Source organism: Gobio gobio (assembly GCF_949357685.1).
Source record: "Gobio gobio genome assembly, chromosome: 8".
In the NCBI taxonomy this organism is placed as follows: domain Eukaryota; kingdom Metazoa; phylum Chordata; class Actinopteri; order Cypriniformes; family Gobionidae; genus Gobio; species Gobio gobio.
This window is the reverse complement of record NC_137114.1, coordinates 42,012,450-42,033,971: the sequence shown is the minus strand read 5'-3', so window position 1 is coordinate 42,033,971 and position 21,522 is coordinate 42,012,450. Positions and strand designations below refer to the sequence as shown.

At 39.0% G+C, this 21,522-nt stretch overlaps 1 protein-coding gene across 4 annotated transcripts in view; it reads left to right on the top strand.

Annotated features, from left to right (window-relative positions):
- LOC307131121 (protein turtle homolog B-like) overlaps window positions 1-21,522 on the top strand; it is a 96,200-nt gene that overhangs the window by 12,240 nt on the left and 62,438 nt on the right. For all 4 annotated transcript variants that reach the window (XM_079824607.1, XM_079824609.1, XM_079824608.1 and 1 more), the window contains exon 2: window positions 9,697-9,894. In XM_079824607.1, coding sequence (XP_079680733.1) covers window positions 9,697-9,894 — 198 coding nt within the window. The remainder of the gene's footprint in view (window positions 1-9,696; window positions 9,895-21,522) is intronic.

Genomic DNA, 21,522 nt, shown 5'->3' with positions numbered 1-21,522 from the left:
TAATTCTTCCTTGTAAATATTTGATGTAATTAGACTGCCTTCTGTACAAATGTTGCATTTTTCAACAATAAATAATTTACCAGGGACTAGTAATTCCCTCATTTGAATAGGAGTCCTTAGAGGGATGCTGCTGGAGTTCCATCCTCAATTTCCTGTTAAGACTATTATACTGGGAAATAATTTTGTTTAGGTGGATGTTTTTTCATTTTTTTATTATTATTATATTTTTTTTTTATAGAAAAAAGGTCTGCATAAATAATGATTTGGATATCTCAACACACTCTCTTCTGTGCTCAGCAAAAAATCAAGAAGAGAGCTTGAAGTATATGGATGTTTGGTTCAAACCATAGACTGTAAAAAAATATGGACGCAGTGTCTGTGACGTCACCTATAGGATTCTGAAGAGCCGTTTTGAAGCGCAAAGTAGGGTTGAGCTGCCCGTTGCCATCTTGGCAGCGCATCATCATGCGTCCCTCCCGGATAATAGAAAATGGGCAAAGAGGCGGGACGTGGGTGGAGCTGAGGTGACGCGATGACTAACAGACAGCAGACAAACGGCTATCCACCTGTCACTCAAAGTGGCCACGCCCTTAATTATGCAGAACTTTAAGGCTTTATATAATGTAAACGAATGAGTTATAAAAAAATCACCCCCCTCACAGTTGTCATGAAGGGCAAAATTAGCTGTATAGACCAAAAGCACAATTTGTACCAGGCTGTAAACATGTTTTTTTCCGCAGTAAAGTTGGGCATTTTAACATGGAGCTCAATGAGATTCTGCTCCTTTCTGGAGCCTGTCCCTAGTGGCCAGTCGATGAATTGCAGTTTAAGTCACTTCCGTATTGGCTTCAAGAGAAACTGCGGGAGGTTGCCGCTTGTTTCGAACACCTCAGCATATGCATATGACACACACACTGACAGTATTAATCTACTGTTTTAAAGGGGTCATGAACTGCATTGTTTTATTGTTGTGTAATGTTTCCTGGGGTGCACTTAAAATGTTAGTATGGTTTTTACATCAAAAATTGTCATAATTAAGAAAAAAAAGGCATTTTTGCTACCCTGATTTTAGCCTCTGATCTGAATGCTCTGTTTGAAGGGGTGTGTCTGCTGTGAGACTTCAGTGTAGTCGCCATGCTGTGATTGGCTGACATCTTTGCATATGAAATAGCTAGTATTGCATGTGAAACTCTCTCGAAAACTTTTAGCACATTTTTTACTATCACAGCTCTCAAGGTTAACTAATAGTGAAAAGTGTTGATTATAGTATTATATTTAGATCTATGGCATTAAATTCAGATAGCATGAAAGGTTGCAGTGATGAGCATTGTAGCCGATCACAGACATTATTGTAACGAGTTTTGGCGAGATTTCAGAACTCAGTTACTGATAAACTTGCGCTGTTTGATTGACAGCTCCAGCCATCTTAAGGGAACGTTCTTTCATCGCTTATAATTTGATCTAAGTTTAAATAGATTATTTTCATCCTACTAAGAGACACAATGTGAAGTTGACCATTTAGTCACTGGTTTGATTTATTGACACGTAGACAATGAACATCTAAATTGACATGAATCATTACATATCAGAAACCACTGATCACAAATCAGGCATTGGAATTAACACAGTAACTTACATGTTGTGGCATTACTGTCGGGTCCATATTATAAAAGTCTGTTTGCAAAGCCTGTGCTGAAATTGTGACTGATTTACCACAGAATTCACAGTGAAATGTACTGCATACAAATAAATAATGCTCAACTGAGACATTCACATTGTTGAAAATAAATAAGCACATTCCAAGCATTAGGATCCTTTGGAAGGTAATGTTATTTGTTGTCCATCCTGTATTGCTCTTCTGTCCTCGTCATCTCACTAACACACCAGTGGGCGGGGCCAAAGTTGCAATGATGAAGTAGGCGTTGATTTTCTTCTGCAGAGGCGGTCTTTCACCTCATTGATAGGCACATTCCACAATGAGTCGTTATCTGGGCATGGTATCAATAAAAGCTATTTTTGGACTAACAAGGAAGTTTTATGAAGGAGTATGAGAGTATGATGACCTCTTATATGTCAAAAGTAAAGTAGAAAATTTGATTTCTCAGTTCATGACCCCTTTAATAGAGGAAGCTCCCCATCCCTGTGATAAACTGACCAGGTCATGCTGCTCTTCCCCTTAATATGACCTCAAAAAGGGAGTATCGAAATGGGTGGCATGTTAACCTTGATGATTCTCTTCACCAGAGCAGTGCAGGTCTCATTGAAGTAAACATGTAAGTTCCAGTTGTAATATTATATATAATATAATTTATTTCATTTTCTTTTTTAAAGGTTCTCTGAAACATAACAGTTGCGTTAAGAGCTCAACCACTGATATATAACACAAATATCCGCTCCGTTCAGATCACCAAGGGCCCATATAATGCAGTGTAAATGTGTGGTGTGAGTGATGGGTGTGTTTATATGCGCTGAAAGAGTCATGTGTCTTTGTTGTGCCTTTGGGAGTGAAAGCAGACACAAGTGGATTAAGGGGTGAGTGGTCACATGAGTTGAGCTGATACTAGGGTCCAGCACCTTTAATCCTCATGTTTCCTGCCTGCCATACAGTCATTTGCAGGCTGTTTTAAGCCCTTCATTGAGCTACATAACTGGAGATTTCTTACCAAACCATAGCCTATAATGTGTATTCCATACAGTAGGGTGTAAAAATTGCTATGGCATTCGACATAAAATTCTTGTTTGATTTATTGGGGTTAGGGATTTTTTTACTAAATGATGCAATCATAATCATGAAACCTGATTATAAATGGTTTGATTCATCGTAATATTTTCAAAATCCTGCTAAATTCTAAGTCGCAATGGTGCCAATACAAATGTTGCATCCATATCATGTAGTAATTACCTTGGAAAGAATTCTGAATTTCTATGCATAACAGCATTCTAACCGTTTCACAGTTGGTATCACTCCACTTGCAACATTTCTCACAGAGAGTATCATGGCGGACAAGCAGACGGCCATCATTTTACAAATACTACTGTTATTGTGTCATGGAATGTAGTTTTAAAAGTTTTTTAAGCGAGAATGTAGTTATTTAGACCTCAAATATGTGACTCATACTTGAGATTTGAATCCGTGGCTGAAGAAAGGTCTGCACAAAAGAGGGATTTTAAAGACACTCCGTTGTTGTTTCTTATTATTTACTCACTTGTGCTGTCAAACTTGTATAAATGCAATATCACACTCGTAGCCGTGTGATATGGCTGTATATCAGCACACTGTGACTACCTACAGCCGAATCACAGCCGTGCTGATATACAGCCATATCACACGGCTACGAGTGTGATATTGCTCATTTATTATGTATTAATAACTTGTTTTAGGCTATTACATATATTTGTTGAGTATGGGAATAGAACTTATTTTTTCTATTATGCTTTGGTTGATTTTTCTCTTTTTTTGTATTTTTATTTTCTAATTGTGTTGACTAGGCCTACTGTTTTTCATAAGAAATAAGTTTTACAGAAACCATATGTGACCCTGAACCCCAAAACCAGTCTTTTTTTAAATTGAGATTTATACATCTTCTGAAAGATGAATAAATAAACTTTCCATCGATGTATGGTTTGTTAGTGTGTTACGACCCTGAGTGTTCTCTTTAATTTGTTACATTTATATTTTTTACATTTATATAGCGCTTAAGGGGGAATCTCCTCAACCACCACCAATGTGCAGCATCCACCTGGATGATGCGACGGCAGCCATATTGCGCCAGAACGCCCACCACACACCAGCTGATTGGTGGAGAGGAGATAGAGTGATGAAGCCAATCTGTAGATATGTGGATGATTAGGAGGCCATGATGGAGAGGGGCCAATGAGCAAATTTGGCCAGGATGCCGGGGTTACACCACTACTCTTTATCGAAGGACATCCTGGAATTTTTAATGACCACAGAGAGTCAGGACCTCGGTTTAACGTCTCATCCGAAGGACGGTTCTTGTTACAGTATAATGTCCCCATCACTATACTGGGGTGTTAGGACCCACACAGACCACAGGGTGAGCGCCCCCTGCTGGCCTCACTAACACCTCTACCAGCAGCTACCTGGTTTTCCCAGTTGGTCTCCCATCCAGGTACTAACCAGGCTCAGCCCTGCTTAGCTTCAGTGGGAAACCAGTCTTGGGCTGCAGGGTGATATGGCTGCTGTCTTTACCCATAGATAGCAGACTGTGGGAGTTTCTGAGTCACTCCCTCATGTTAATTGATAATTTGTGGATTAGAGTATTTAAGTGCTCTAGGTTTTCATTTGGGTTAGCACTCTCCGTGGGACAATTTTCACGGGAGTGGCTCTTCACATCTCATTGATTTTCTTTCTTACATGTTTCTTATATCATGTAGCTTTAATTTTTGTTGTTAAATTTTGTTGCCCGAGATACAACTTCTTGAAAATCTGAGGGTGCAAAAAAATCGAAATATTGGGAAAATTGCCTATAGAGTTGTCCAAATGAAGTATTTACAAAGCATATTACTACTAATAATACATTTTTATGTATATTTACGGTAAGAAATGTACAAAATATCTTCATGGAACATGATCTTTACTTAATATCCTAATGATTTTTGACACAAAAGAAAAATCTATAATTTTTAGCCATACAATGTATTGTTGGCTATTGCCAAAAAATAGCCTGACAAGCCTCACCATTGGCAGGGCTCAATCCGAGGGGCGGGATAAACGGTTGTCTTTCAAATTCCCTCTGCACGCAATAGGATAGCGCTACAACCAGCCAGAGCAATGAAAAAGGTGAAGTGGAGCTAGTTGATGGATTAAACTTTTGCCGTATCCGGTCGGCAAAACTCTGAACATTTCTTCCTTTCTTAAGAATGACTTCAGTGCCGTTCTTTGTTCTTTTCTCAAAAAAAAGCTTAACTCCAAGTCTTCCAGAGTTGCGGCCAAAGCCGATTCGAAAGACAGCTGTTCACCAGCTTCTTTGTTTACAAGTAGCACGCAGTTATGTTAAGCCCGCCCACTACCCTGCCTGCAAATTAGTTTTGCTGCCGCCAGGGTGCGTCTAGAATTCTAGGCTAGCCAAAAAATATATACCCGTGCGACTTATGACTGGTTTTGTGGTCCAGGGCAGGGGCGCCGCTAGCAATTTTGGGCCCTATGAAAAAATTTGATGTTGGGCCCTCTACCACACCAACCTAGCTGTCCAAGATCATCTCAGGGGGCCCCAAAAGTGTGTGGGCCCTTAGAATCGTCCTAACTTTCCCCCCCTTAGCTGCGCCCCTGGTCCAGGGTCACATATGCCTGGAACCATAGTTCTATAATCATAGTTGTGAGGAGTCATGCATGGTTGCCATAGTTTACAAATACACTGTTAAAAATGTAGAAACTAAGATTCCGTTTCAAGAGAGCAAATTAACTGTTGAGTCTGGACATTTGTGAATTATGGTGATCTATTGGTGAATGTGCACTTTGGATGTAATATTACTGCTAGCTGCTCTTGTTAAATAGAAATACAATATATCACCATTAGACATGTGCCGGTAAACGGTAATACTATATACCGCAATAATGAACATGCACAATATTGTTATCGTGGGCACTTCAAAATACCGTGAATAATTATTTATTACGAATTATTCAGATTTTTAGAATGAATTTTAAGAATACTTTACCCATCAACCATTTAAAATGAAAAACACGTCAAAGAGAAATGCTCACTGATGTAAATAGACCTTGCATGAGCCGAGCACATGGCGGAATGAGGAGACACGCTGAAGTGCACATTCATTTTTCGACAGCAGAGGGCGCTGACGGAACAGCAGAAATGCAGCCGTTTCCCCAATAATCACATAACCTAATACATAATAAGACTTAAGGGTATTCATTTTCAAACTTGCATTTTATATTTTAATCTGGACTAAATTACATGCCCTAGATATTGTTTGAATATGTTCTGACTGTTGTTCAATCACACACTTTACAAGGCTCCAGTATTTAACATTAGTTCCTTCATGAACAAACTGACAATGAAAAATACTTATAAAGCATGTATTAATCTTAGTTAAATGTACATTTCAGCATACCTATTGTTGCTTTATTGTATTTAAATGTTTGGTTCTTTTGTTATAAGAAAGTGATTTAACCTGTTATAGTATGACAACACTTTTTTTGCAACTTATTTCAATATCGTGATAATACCGTATACCGTGATAAAAGCTTCAGCAATTAATCGCAACATGAAAATTTGATACCGGCACATGCCTAATCACCATTGTTATTGGTTTCTGCCCTTACATTTTTCATGTTATCTTTCCCACTGATGCTTTCAAATTATCTGTAGAATACACATGTAAGACTGGTGCCCCGCGGTGAGGTAATGAGTGGGATTTGATAAATATTTATAACACTAAGAATAAAAGTAGAAAAGTTTTCTAATTCTGATTCAAAGGATCGAGTCTACCATTACAAGTGGCTTTTCTGGGGGTGGGTGGGGGGGATAAACTGTTCAAAAAGTATTATTATAGTGTCTATAAAAATAAGCTGTCTAAATATAGCTATATTGCAAATTAGCAGACTATGTGAAGTGTTAATTATGTGAGATTCCAATGTGCAATACTCAACTCCCGCAACATTTGTATTACAGTATGTGCACTCCAGTCCTAACTGGGCAGGAGTGTTACAAGATGACAATTAGGCCATTCTAACAAGGCTAAACGTGGGACTCCCTGACCCAAATTTATGGCTTGCTGAAATGCTCTTTGTGAACCTGCCCTGGGCTGGTCATGTGCAGATTGTAGTGAGTTTATGGGTATGTTGGTCTCTCATTAAAGCTAAGCTTCTCTCTTTGTGGCGCTTTGCAATCTTATGCACTCGCAATAGTAGAGCGGATTCCAGGGCCCAGGTCCGTGACTGGAGGGTCCAGCTCTACTTTAGGGGTAATTTGATTAAATCTGCACTGTTTCAGTCTGAAAGCTGTGTGAGCTAAATCAAATAAAGTGGATTAACTCTTCCACTGGATAAAGCTGATTTAACTGGTAAACAAAATCACTGTTTCATATGAGTTTGGTTGAAAACATTGGATTTAAATACTGGAAATTGGTGATTTAAACAAGTTTAGTTGCATATATACAGTTTTGGAACATCTGCATTTTTTCTGCCGATGTGGACCGAACATCAAATAGTGTGCTGTTTTTGACTGAATACCGAATCCCTGCTTTTACAGATGATTGGACAATGTGAAATAACACAAAGTAATTGGGCAACACATCTTTCTTTGCCCGTGCTGATTGTATATAATGTACGCACAAGTGTAGTTTGATTCATGAATGAACGGCTCACAAATCAGTGTCAGGAGTTAGTGGATTTAATTATTTTAACGTTTTGCTCGGTTCGATACAGTCAACAATGCATCATACTGGAGGTGTAGTTCATTGTTGGGGACAACAGTTGGTTTTGTTACCCACTAATTTCTAAAGGTGAAATGAAGAGTTATTATATGCTTTCAGATAAAGAAGTTTGGGGTGTGTTTGAAAGCTGACTCTAATGCTCAGCAAAATATGATCAAAATACAGTAAAAACAGCCGTAACACTTTATTTTAGGGTTCAATTCTCGCCATTAACTAGTTGCTTATTATCATGCATATTACTAGGATAGCCTGCTGTCTGTTTATTAGTACTTATAAAGCACATATTAATGCCTTATTCTGCATGACCATATTCTACATCCCTTAATCCTACCCAATGCCTAAACTTAAACGCTTCAAAAACGACCTTACTAACTATTGAGTTACTTACTAACCCTTACTAACTAGTTTATTGAGGCAAAAGTCATTGTTAATAGTGAATATGTGTTCCCCATACTAAAGTGTTACCAAAACAGCTAGATTGTGAAGTATTAAAAATAACTCTTCTATTTAAAAATATTTTGGATGTATTTTAAAATGCAATTTATTCATGAATTTTCAGCATTATTACTCCAGTCTTCAGTGTCACGTGATCCTAATATGCTGATTTGCTGGATTTGCTTATTATTATCAATGTTGAAAACAATCGTGCTGCTTAATATTTTTGTAATACATTTACTTCAGGATTCTTTAATGAGTATAAAATTCAAAATCCTTTTTTTGTAATGGTATACATGTCTTTACTGTCACTTGAGATCAATGTAATGCATCCTTGCTGAATAAAAGTATTAATATCTTTAAATCAAATCATTAAAAACTCTAATATGTGACCCTGGACCACAAAACCAGTGATATGGGTCAAATTTATCAAATAAATATATATAAACAAATAAATAAGCTTTCCATTGATGTATGGTTTGTTAGGATAGGACAATATTTGGCCGAGATACAATTATTTGAAAATCTGGAATCTGAGGGTGCAAAAAAATCAAAATATAAAAAAATATTGCCTTTAAAATTGTGCAAATTAAGTCCTTAGCAATGCATATTACTACTAATAATACATTTTTGATATATTCATGGTAGGAAATGTGCAAAATATCTTCATGGAACATGGTCTTTACTTAATTTCCTAATGAGTTTTGACATAAAAGAAAAATGGTAACATTTTGCAATAAGGTTTTAGTTAATATTAGTTAATGCATTAGTTAACATGAACTAACCATGAACAACACCTCTCTTCAGAATTAGTTAATCTTTGTTAAGGTTAGTTAATAAAAATACAGCTGTTCATGGTTTGTTCATGTTAGTTTACAGTGCATTAACTAATGTTAACAAGATTTTAATAATGCATTAGCAAATGTTGAAATTAACATTAACAAAGATAAATAAATGCTTTATAAGTACAGTTCATTATTAGTTCACGTAACCAAATATACCTGCGCGACATATGACTGGTTTTGTGGTCCAGGGTCACATATTTTGAAAGGTAGTGTAAGTGCGATCACAAGACATTAATTTAGTCGGGTTCAACTTTAAATGAACCATGGTGAGAATTGTCACTATGTTAGGAGTACTACATGGGAAAGCCAAATTGGTTGCTGACTGGTTATTCAGTATGTAGTTAAAGCATGTTCTGAAAGTCAGAGAGCTGTGTTTTTGTAACCTACTTTTTCTTACATTTTACTGTTACTGAATCACTTAGTTTTCCATACAGTGTCTCCACGGTGGAGAATGCACCGTCAGCAGGTCCTTTGATCCCGGAGGTGATTTTCTCCTTCATTGAGGCACTGAAGCCATGCTAACTCTGATAGAGGAGAGAGTGCTCAATGACTGTGGTGGAGCTAGCTGTAGAAAATCCATTCCCCCAATATATTTTCTGCTGAGGCAGGTACAATGACCTTTAGCGTTCCGATAGGTCACCCATAGGCATGTGACGTGCTTGTGCATTGATTGCTAAAACTCTGGCCCCTCTATTGTAAAACCCATCCAAGTGTGAATTAGCTGAGATCAATGAGGTGCGTGGATAAGCCTCTTGTCATCTCATTATGTGCTTGGCCGTTCCTTTTAACTAATAATTACCTGAGAACTTTCACAAGTCCAGCGTTTGGGAAACTATCCAAGCCTTCACAAGAAATGTTTGCTTAATAGAACAAAGAGCTGCTTGACACCTCACTTTGGGTATAGTTTTTAGCAACAAATAGAGCAAACATGCACTTAAATCTGAATTATTTACTCGCTTGCTTACTGTGCTGAATGAATGTGTGTGTTTTTTGTGTCCAGGTGCCTACGGAGTGAGAGAGGAGCCCCAGTTTGTGACGGCCCGTGCAGGAGAGAGCGTTGTTTTGGGATGTGACGTGAGCCACCCCCTAAACGGCCAGCAGACTCCCTATGTGGTGGAGTGGTTCAAATTCGGTGTGCCTATTCCCTTCTTCATCAACTTCCGTTTCTATCCTCCTCATGTGGACCCTGAATACGCCGGTAAGCACCAGCATTTTTGCCAAGTCGTGTTAATCACAATTAATTACTATGTAGAAAATACATACTGTGCTTCCAATAGTAAATAGTCTAAGACAGTGTTGTTATTGGTAACTAAATTTTTTTTCGATAATTGAAAAAATTTGGGAACATGAAATTTTCCTAAATGTCTTGGTATGCTGAAGCATTAAGAGTTCCTGTCACTGGAACCAAGGGGCCAAGCCCAAGCCCAAACCCCAACCCCACACCATAATCCCCCCTCCACCAAACTTTACACTTGGCACAATACAGTCAGGCAAGTACCGTTCTCCTGGCAACCTCCAAACCCAGACTCGTTCATCGGATTACCAGACAGAGAAGCGTGATTCATCCCTCCAGAGAACACGTCTCCACTGCTCTAGAGTCCAGTGGCGGCGTGCTTTACCCCACTGCATCCGACTCTTTGCATTGCACTTGGTGATGTAAGGCTTGGATGCAGCTGCTCGGACATGGAAACCCATTCCATGAAGCTCTCTACGCACTGTTCTTGAGCTAATCTGAAGGCCACATGAAGTTTGGAGGTCTGTAACTGTTGACTCTGCAGAAAGTTGGTGACTTCTGCGCATTGTGCGCCTCAGCATGCGCTGACCCCGCTCTGTGGTTTTACGTGGTCTACCACTTTGTGGCTGAGTTGCTGTTGTTCCCAATTGCTTCCACTTTGTTATAATACCACTAACAGTTGACCGTGGAATATTTAGTAGTGAGGACATTTCACAAATGGACTTATTGCACAGGTGGCAACCTATCACGGTACTTGAAACCAATAAAATGACAAAAGCACATAACAAAATGACTAAAATTCAAATGGAATTAAAGTGGAAAACACCAAAATAAAAGCTAATGCAAAATATTAATAAATACTGTAATAAATGTGAGGATTATGTTCTGTCAGTATGTTTTAGGCTGCGTTTACACTGGCACAAAAAAATCTGATTTTTTAATCGCATCTGACACGGATCGAAATTTGTTACACACAGTTTTTTTTCGTATTTGATCTGAGCCACTTTCAAATGTGGTTTTAAATCAGATACATAAATGCAATATCTGAACATCCGATCCGACCAATGTCTGAACACGACCCATTGAATTCCAAGCCACCACAAGGTGCGGGCGACATGTTACCCCACAAAGATAGCCCACAAAGATAGCTTTTTAATGGTGTATTATGAAGCAGACATGCCTATATGTGCTCACTCACAGCCTTTTTATTGGGGTGGGAACTTTATAAAGGAAAGACATTTAAATGATTCTACATCTGCCCTTTTTTTTTTGAGTTTTATAAATAAAACCGCTTCACTACTGAAAGCTACCTTATATTTATCAGCAATGAGGTGATAACTTTGCTGTAATTAAACCAACAAGCTTCACTATTAGGTCTCTCTCTCTCTCTCTCTCTCTCTCTCTCTCTCTCTCTCCCTCTCGTTTATTCATTCGAATTGATAAAAAAAAAAATCTTTATCTTTAATTTATTTCATTAATGAGCTATAGATAAAATAACAAACGAAAATTACCGCAACTTTTTCTTGTCTATATCCGTTCGGTCAGATCATTTTAATAGCACGGCCATTCAAAACCAGAGGGTCTACCATGTGCATAGTAAAGCGACCACAGACAATCATTTTGGGTGGGAACTAATGTAAACACAGATATCGGAGACCAGTCGTGTCTAAAGTGAATGTAAACAGGCGGCCCAAAAAAATTAAGACTTGCAGTGTAAACGCAGCCCCTGTTCTGTTTTCCAGTGACCTAGGGTATGTTTACATGACACCGTTTTCAACTCAACCTTTACCGTCTCCATGTAAACAACAAAAATGCGAACCTGTAAAAAACGTGACGTCATGCGCATGCATATTACATGTTCACGCATGCGTATTACGTGTTCACGGGTTGTTTGTTGACAAAGTGACAACGCCACTACTGGCCTGGCATGCATAATACAGTTTTTTTTTTACATTTTTGCAGATTTGTGTGAACGGGGATCGTTTTGACAATGTTATCGTCTGTTCGGTGTCGTGTAAACATACCCTTTGTTTCATTCTGTTCACCTGGTGTTCATTAAAACTACACTGTGTGATATTTTCCCCCATCTAGTGGTGAAAAGGTATATGACCATCCAGTGAATTTTAGTTTCTGTTCCTCTCAATTCCGATTTCGTTTTAAGTCCTACGGTGGCCGATTTAGTCCAAGATTAACATGGCTTCCAGTTCGACCTCGTCCACATTCGACACGGTGCCATCGAGTGTTAAAACGCGAAAGGCGAAGCTTGAATTTACGGGTATGTCCCTCTTTGGCTAATGTACTTTCAAGATGGAGGGGCAACATGGCGACCCGCATTTGAACCCCTTACCCGTATGTATTATCAATGGCATATTATAAACTTACGAGAATACTTTATTACTTGAAAGAAGTAAATATACATTAATGAGCACATATATTTTTGAAAGAACTAAGTGTTTTTAGCTAAGAATAAACTAAAAAAGTTACACAGTGTAGCTTTAATTATCTCATTAGTTCCCTAATTTAGTCTGATATACTCCCTCTTTTGTTCAGTTCTTTGTCCTGACCTTTCAATGTTTTAAATGGTTGTATAATCTTGTTTCCTGAGTTTTCCTTTCCTGTTGATTTATTCAAATATTATATAAATAAAGTTAAAATAATGCTGGTCTGAGACAACTATTTCTGTTGTGCAGTAGTTTTCAACAACAAAAAAATTCAGTACAAATGATATTTTCAGCATCACGATTTGAATGAAACGTTCAATTGAAAAATTAAGATGAATTTCAGAATATCTTTCAGGTTATTTCCAGGTTGAAATGAGATTTTGAATCACAGATTTTCCATGTGGTTTCAGACTTTTGGACCTCCTATGCAGCCAGTAATTTCAATTTAAAAGTACATTAAAGTGCACCAGCATCAAAACCAGCATAAATCAGGATGAAAATTCAAGGAGGACATTGCAGAAGGGATAGTATGCGAATTGGGTCTCAGCCCTGAGATTTACATTTGGCTTGATTAAATATACCTACCTACTCATGACAGCTTTAAAGGAAGCTGTTAACTGAAAACAAACCATTAAAAGTTCCAGTCACACCATCAATCTTCCTTTTGAAGTCGAAATTGTTGAATTTGATCCAATGTGCTGATTTTGTGTGAGGCTGAGTGAAAGCACAGTTTTTCTATGTTTACTACTTAACGTGAAAACGAGCTTTTTGTCCGACCCAGAGAAAAAGAGAGTGTGAGCAGCCCTTGACATGGATTGTGAAAAGCTTTAGTAATGGCTGCCTGCTAGCATGGCACTCATTCTCTTTCAAGGTGCATTACAGAACCTTAATTACCGCAGATCTCCTGCTGGCCGTCTGGGTGAAAAATCACCTATTGTCAGCACTTCTCAAAGCACACACTCCATGACACTGGGCACAGAGCTGCGTGAGACACATCCATCTCTGTGATTGTTTGAGATTATTTGATCACTTAACTGCTATGTCACACCTTATTAAATTGGAAACTTCTGTTGCTTTCTACATTAAGAAAGCTCCATTTTAAAAACCTATTTAGCTGCCGCGCTGTCTACGGCCTAGCCTAATCTCAATTAATCGTGCTCCATCTTCTGTTCAGACAGAGGAATTAATTCGGCACAACCCTCACGGTGTATTATGGGTATTCTATAGACGTTGAGCGTACATCGGTTGTACACTTGTTAATGCAGTGCATTGTGGGATTGAATGAGTGCACTTGATAATGTATGGTTTTGGACACCACTACAAATGGCTGTCCCTTCAAATAGTGCTCTAGTTAAGGGGATAGGGGGCGATTTCTGACACAGAGGTGTCCCAATTCCTGTTTTTGGAGATCTACCGACCTGCAGATACAATTCCTGAAGACAACAAACTTCCGTATTCTGTAAAACAGGTCGCGTCTTTTGTGCTTTGTTAAATATAAAGCCGATTTACTCAAGATACCTTCAAAGGAGCGAGCAACCGATGTCCGTCGCATATGCAAATTGATATCTAAAAGTTTTTTTATTTTTCTTCTTCTCACTAATATTTAGACATTTTAATCGAATAAACGGCAATGATAAAAATAACTGGCTAAGTTAGCTGATTACCTTATAAGTACATAGATAACGGCGTCAGTTCATATCGGCATTAAGGGACAATATGTAATTTTCGCCGCTAGAGGTCACTTATTCAAAACAAAGGCGTAGCTTCATAACGAATTGTTGTTGTCTTTACCTCTACAGCCAGTGGAAAAGAATCTGATGGGAATCGGGCAGAAAGATTAATTAGAGTTACTGTAGTATGAAGCAGGGTGGGGCTGAAAGCTGTTGGAGCGGAACGAGGCCGCTGGAGCGATTGCTAAAGAGAGACGAGCGCAACACGCGGCTCAAGAGCAGTGGAGCTTTTATTATGACGTAGACGATGCTTCCGCTTCTTTCGCTCATATGTATGTGGGGTAACGCATCGTTGTTTTATCATATTACATACATCTGAGTGTGTTGAAAGTAGGGATGCACCGAATCCAGATTTTTGGGGTTCGGCCGAATACCGAATCCACTGGTTAAGATTCTGCCGAATCCGAAACCGAATACCGAATCCTACTCCCATCCTCAGTCCATTATCACAGTAAACACATTAAAGGGATAGTTCACCCAAAAACTAAAATTTTATGTTTTTCTGCTTACCCCCAGGGCATCCAAGAAGTAGGTGTCTTTGTTTCTTCAGTAGACCAAAAAAATTAAGATTTTTAACTCCAACCGTTGCCTTCTGTCAGTCGTATAATGCATGTGAATGGAGTCTAATTCTATTAGAGTAAAAAAAAAAGCACAGACAACTTCAAATTAAACCCTGTGGCTCGTGACGACACATTGATGTCTTAAGACACGAAACGATCGGTTTCTGTGAGAAACCGAACAGTATTTATGCTATTATTTCACCTCATATCAGACGAATGTCATCAGCTCTCCAGACTGCCATAACTTCCTGCGAATAAGGTCAAAATACTGGCACGGTCATAGATATACATAGATGCCTCATTAGTGCCTGCACGGATCGGTCAAATGAGGAATCTACGTATATATTTCTATGATCACGCTGGTATTTTGACCTTATTCGCAGGAAGTTATGGCGGTCTGGAGAGCTGATGACATTCGTCAAAAAAACAAAAACAAAAAATCATACAAGGTGAAGGTTGAGGTAGGCCTGCTATTTTTATTTGACGAAAAAAACTATTCCGGTTCTTCAAACCTTCAAACGGATTCGGTGTGTTTTCATTTTGTCATCTTAATTTGGTAATTATTTAAGTGAAACATATTTAGTGTAGGCCTATTTATTTTATGCTTTTTATTTATATTTTATCTGTTCTGTATGCTGATGTTTGGGTTTAAAATAAACCTGTGAAAAAAAGTTTATTTTTAACAGGTCACAGACACTCGTCAATCATATTTTTTATTTAATGCCAATTCAATATTATAATCTTATCAGTTAACGGTTAACAATCGAATAATGAGCAGCGGTTGTCGGTTGGGAAAATTAACCGAAATGAGCATCCCTACAGCAGTGTATTTTTAATTTAATTACATTTTTATTAAGAATAGGCAACATTAGGCCAGGATGACTGTCCTTCCTTTGCCGTACCTGACGTTGTTGCATTTTGGCTGCCATCTGTAGATTCCTTCATGCATACGCAAATGTTTTAACAGCGGCTATTGTTTAGGGTCCTTGCCACCACGAGACAAATCGGCATTGCAAATTGAACATGTAGCTCGACTTGAATCACCTCCTTTTGACTAAAAGTACTGCCAAACAACAAGTTTTCTGTTCACGAGTTCCATTATCACTTTCTCACAGCCTACTGCATTCAAACGGCCCACCTAGGAAACACCTTCCCGTAATCAACGGTGGCGTCATTACGTCCGACCAGCGTAGCGTGCGTAGTGCAAGCCTAGGTCTTGTCTACCATGTCTAATATCCATCTAGCTCACTGCAGTGTGAACAAGTGTCTCATAGTAGCCGCTGAGCAAACGCACAGAGTAACATTACTTTCAACTAGGGATGCACCGAATCCAGGATTTGGTTTCGGATTCGGACGAATATTGGGCTTTTTGACGGGGTTCGGTTTCTCTCGAACCTTAGAATTTTTTTTCCACCAAACCGAACCCCGGTGCATCCCTAGTTGAAAGTTATGTTACTCTGTACGTTTGCTCAGCGGTAAATCAAGAAAACCAGATTTAAAGGTCCCATGGCATGACATTTTCATTTTATGAGATTTTTCAACATTAATATGAGTTCCCCTAGCCTGAATATTGTCCCCAAGTGGCTAGAAATTTCGATCGGTGTAAACCGAGTTCTGGCTGTCTTTTTCTGCCTTTGAGAAAATGACAGCCCAGACGAGCTGATCTTGAATTTTCCGGTTATGACGTCATAACAGGAACGGTTACCTCCCTTTCCTCCGCCCAAAGAATTTGGCACGCCCATGCAAGCGCTATATTTGTCCTCGAGAGATCATGGCTTGTGAACGAGTGGATGCTGGCAATTTCTCAGTGTTTGGATGTACAAATGAAAACAGAAGTGTTTTTTCAGTTCCTTCGGATCTGTGATCAGTGATTTCTGATGTGTAGCTAATTATTCAAGTTCACACAGAACTGTATTATTCGTGCACACGCTGCGGCTTCTCTCTCTCCCGACAGAACAGTGTTTTAGTTTTTTGTGAGTCAGTGTTTTTGTACTTCCTCGTCGCATCTATCTGTTCTAAAATGTGCATACAGTCGTGAGTTTCTGCTCAACATCAGCAAAGCCACATCTTTAGAGATAAACCTCACGCACGCCGAAGCTCGGCCTGCACTGACCGGTCGGCCTTCAACATCACCGACCCCCAGTACTGCATCTTGCCCACAGCGGAGGCACCAAACACGGCACGAGATTAAGCAAAAGGGGGGTAAGCGTGAAGGTATCCGGCTAGGCTAGCCAGCTATCCCCACAATAAACTGGATACATCCGATTACTGCTGTTGTGTCTTTTTTTGCGCTGTGTACTCAATGCGCATCACTGACGCCTTTCATATGATAGGAAAATATCTAAAAATAATGCTATAATCAACACTTACTCGTAACTCGTTCATCTCGACAGCTGTAATGGTACATTACATGTGTTACAAAGTTGGTAAAATAATGATGAAGACGGACTCGGCATGACTGGGACTCGTGTTTATTCAGAACTGTCAGATACAAACAAAATAAACTTGCGCTGACAGCTCTCTCAGAACTCAGTAGTTACTATATAACTTTGTTAGCAATCGCTCCATCTCTGGTCCGTGATGTCCGGTTCGCGAACAAATCATTCTTTTGAACCGGTTCTTTTTAGTGAACCGGTCAAACCAGGTTCACTAAATCGGACTGAATCGTTCTAAACGGTTTGCGTCTCCAGTCAGCGCTGATCCATCTTTTACTAAAGTTACTAACTTTCTGACATGAGTGACAGTCCCTCAGACTAGAAATAAACGAATAACCTGAAGTATATGCTAGTAACTACAACAGTTCACTGAACTGAGACGTTCTGAGAGAACTGATGAGAAGTGAACTCAGGTCCATGTCTCTGGCAGCAGGCTCGTGCCTGCTCGTAGACCTCGTTAAACCACGCCCCCTCCGCTACAAGATCTGATACTCATTTCAAATGCAAAGATGTCAGCCAATCACAACAGTGGGTGTTTTTACTGAAGTCTTGCAGCAGACACGCCCCTTGAAACAGGGCATTCAGTGAGTGCAATGAGTTTTGTTTTCCTGTTTGTTCATGTGACGTTTGGCCTATTAGCTGGTTGAAGTGTGTTGGATCAGGGTTGGAGCAGGGTTGGAGCTGAACTTTACAGGAAGGTAGATAGGATTGGGCAACCCTGTTTTAATCGCCCTCTATATCCTTCTCTTTGAATGAGAGGTCAGCACTCAAAAGGAGGCTCGGAAAGAATTAACTTGTAATTCACATCTTTATATTGCAATTTCTCATATATCCTTCCCACCCATAAAATAAATAATTGATTTTAGTAAGGGAGAGGAAGGGGGAAGTGAATTAACTATCCTTCCACTATTTGGTTGTGGCCTCATTCCATTTTAAATTAGATATGAGATCTAATGTTCAGTTCCACTGTATATCATTGTCTCTTGTGGGTACTATAGCGTCGCCATGGCAGCTCATTTTGTATTGTTCCTCTACGCCACAAGGCTTTAGTCTCACGGTTTGGCTGGACCCGCACACAATTACCACTGAACTCCAAAAGGCTATTACTGTAACTCACAATGCAATTTTCTGCGGCAGAAATTCCCAAACTCTCTCCCTGCTGGCTACTGCCAGAGCTCCGGGTCTGATTCCTCAACCAATTTACCGTATTAGAGTCCTCATTGTCTTGCAGACGGACAATCTATGCTGCAATCATTGCAGCAGTTTAGATGTGATTTACACAGGCTCTCCTAAAGTGATTCTTAGCTAGAGGCAGATTGTATTCATTCAGGACGGGCCTGTTTGCACTCATCGCTGGCAAGAGGCCTGCAGGAAGATTTTGGTAATTAAGCGCCTAACAAGTTTGCTTGATGAACACCCCTGTGCACTCTGAGCATAGAGTGCAATTTATAATATGGGATCTCCTGAGGTTGTATATGTATCTCATATAGAGGGTATGCATTGACATCACTTTCCCGACAGTGTTCCTTACAACTTATTAAAGAACCAGGCGTCCATGGACATGTGGCCAGAAATGGGGTTTTCTGATGTTTATATGAATCTTACTTCAACATCGGGCAAAAACATAAAGCAAAGTCTGTGAACACTTTATCTAGACAACACTATACTATCTAATATGGTAGATCTATCTATCTATCTATCTATCTATCTATCTATCTATCTATCTATCTATCTATCTATCTATCTATCTATCTATCTATCTATCTATCTATCTATCTATCTATCTATCTATCTATCTATCTATCTATCTATCTATCTATCTATCTATCTATCTATCTATCTGTCTGTCCATCCGCCCGTCCATCTATCTATCATCCGTCCTTCTGTCTATCATCCATCCATCCATCCATTGTCCGTCCATCCATCTATCTATCATCTTCTATCTATTGGTCGGTCGGTCTGTCTATCATCCATCCATCCATCCATCCATCCATCCATCCATCCATCCATCCATCCATCCATCCATCCATCCATCCATCCATCCATCCATCCATCCATCCATCCATCCATCCATCCATCCATCCATCCATCCATCTATCTATCTATCTATCTATCTATCTATCTATCTATCTATCTATCTATCTATCTAATCGTCCGTCCATCTATCTATCATCCGTCCTTCTGTCTATCTATCTATCTGTCTGTCTGTCTGTCCGTCCGTCTATCTATCTATCTTCCATCTGTCCGTCCGTCTGTCCATCCATCCATCCATCTCTAACTTGCTTTGTGGATCATAATGGATGTTTTTTAATAAATGCTGACAAAAAAACGTAGTTACACAGAATAAGGATGGTAAACATATCTGACACAAAACAGTAACACCAACGCTGCCACTTTTTTCAGCATCATTACTCCAGTCTTCAGTGTCACATGATTCTTCAGAAATCATTCAAATATGCTGCTCAAGAAACATTTCTTATTATTATCGGTGTTGAAAACAGTTGTGCTGCTTAATATTTTTGTGGAAACCATGATACCATGATATATTAGCCTATTGTTTATGTTTTAGTAATGTTAATACATTTATACTTTTACTGTTGTTAAGATAATGCTTAATTATATTCAATATATAAAAATGAATTGAAAGAAACACATTTATGGTTTAGTGTTAATGAAGGGGTACATTAATATTTGGCTACATGTGCTATGCTAAAAAAACTAAAATACAGATAAAAAACTAGAGATGGTTGAAATAGCTCAAATTGCTTTAACGGTAGCAGAAGCCGCTGTTATGTAATCAGTTTTTTATCCGGGTTCCCAAATTTGCTAACATAGATCCATTTGTGAGGATTAAAGTTTACGTATGTAGTCTGAAAATCCATCAGATGCATCTAGTATAACTATCGAATAGTTATCGATCGGTAGAGAACACATGACGTTTAAGTAGACTTTCATAGAACACTGCATTTAAGCCTATAGTAGCAAAGATAGTAATGCAAAGGAAGGCCTTTTATTTGCTGTTACTTTCAGTGTGAAGATGCTCCCTAACTTTGATGCCGATCCCATCAGTACTTTATCACTCTACACGGAAATAGCTGTGATTTTGAAGGCCTTTTTTATTTATTTTTTACGGCAAGACCGCAGCCTTCTCTACCCCGTGCCGTATTGATTTTCTGCTCTGGAAACCTGCTGTTTCCTTTCTCAGGTGCAGCTGTGATCCCAGGGCTATGATATCTACTGCTCAGTACACAGCGGTATGAAGTATGAAGGCCAGCCGGAACGTAAATATTTGAGTCTGAGACACTCAGGCATTATCGGCCCAGTGAACAGTGCCCTGAACTTTCAAAAACATTAAATCCCAGCAAAAGTTCTCAAATAGGCAAATGAGAGATTGTATCTTCTTATTTGCTATAGCTCTGGAATGGCTTAGTTCAGTCGGAGAGATGCTCGACTGCCTGAATTTCTCTTACTTTCCGTGGCCTCTATTTGCATTGTACAGTGTTGCTAAGCCTCTTAGTAAAGCAAGTGTAACACTCAGATGTGAGCTGTGATACTTTGTTCTTTTCTATTTAAAGTACAGTACACTTTTCGTTTGATAGTGTAGGAGGGCTGAAATCAAGCGAATATTGCTTTGCTAGTAATGTTAAACATTGCTCCTCATGCTGGCTTGCTGTTTATTATTTAATCATTTTGTGAAAAGCAAAATAGCCATTGGTGAAACCTTGAAAATACTACGTAAAGTTGCTATATGATTATAACATGACTATTTTTTACATGCTGGAGCGATGAACTGTAATCATAATGGCAATACCGGGCTTTATTTCATGGAGGTAACAACTAATAATAATCTCCACCAAACAATATTACACGGACAGCTAATTAAAACATAAATTTCCTGTTTCAGCAGTGGGCGCAGCATGCAGTGACAGCAAAGTAAGAAGCGTTTAAACAAGGCAGACTAGACCCTGAAATTCATCATGCTTGTTTGTTAACATCAGTGCATTTGTTAAATTGTCATTAACTGGTGCCGCTGCCTGTCATGTCAGGTTTTTTTGGCTGCAACATTCTTCACATTATTACAACGTGCGACACATTACAAAGGGCATTTTTCATGCAACACAAGAATGAATTCCGGTGTTCATAAAAAGATTTAACTTTGAGTGGAATAAAATAGTTTATAAAAGTTTGTGCTGAAAATGGAAGCTTCAGCTTAAGTTCTGCCAGGAAGACTTAATCACTTCGTCACTTATTAATTTCATCTCTATCCAATCACGTCTTCATATTTTCTGTATAAAGGTCGTACTTACACATGTTTGAGTTCGCAGATGCCGATGCGACAACAACCTCCACCCTCCCTACCACCACCAGGTAGTTCCGTCCATACCTCTAAAGGGGGGTCGGCTGCGCCTCTGCCTTCATCTTCAGG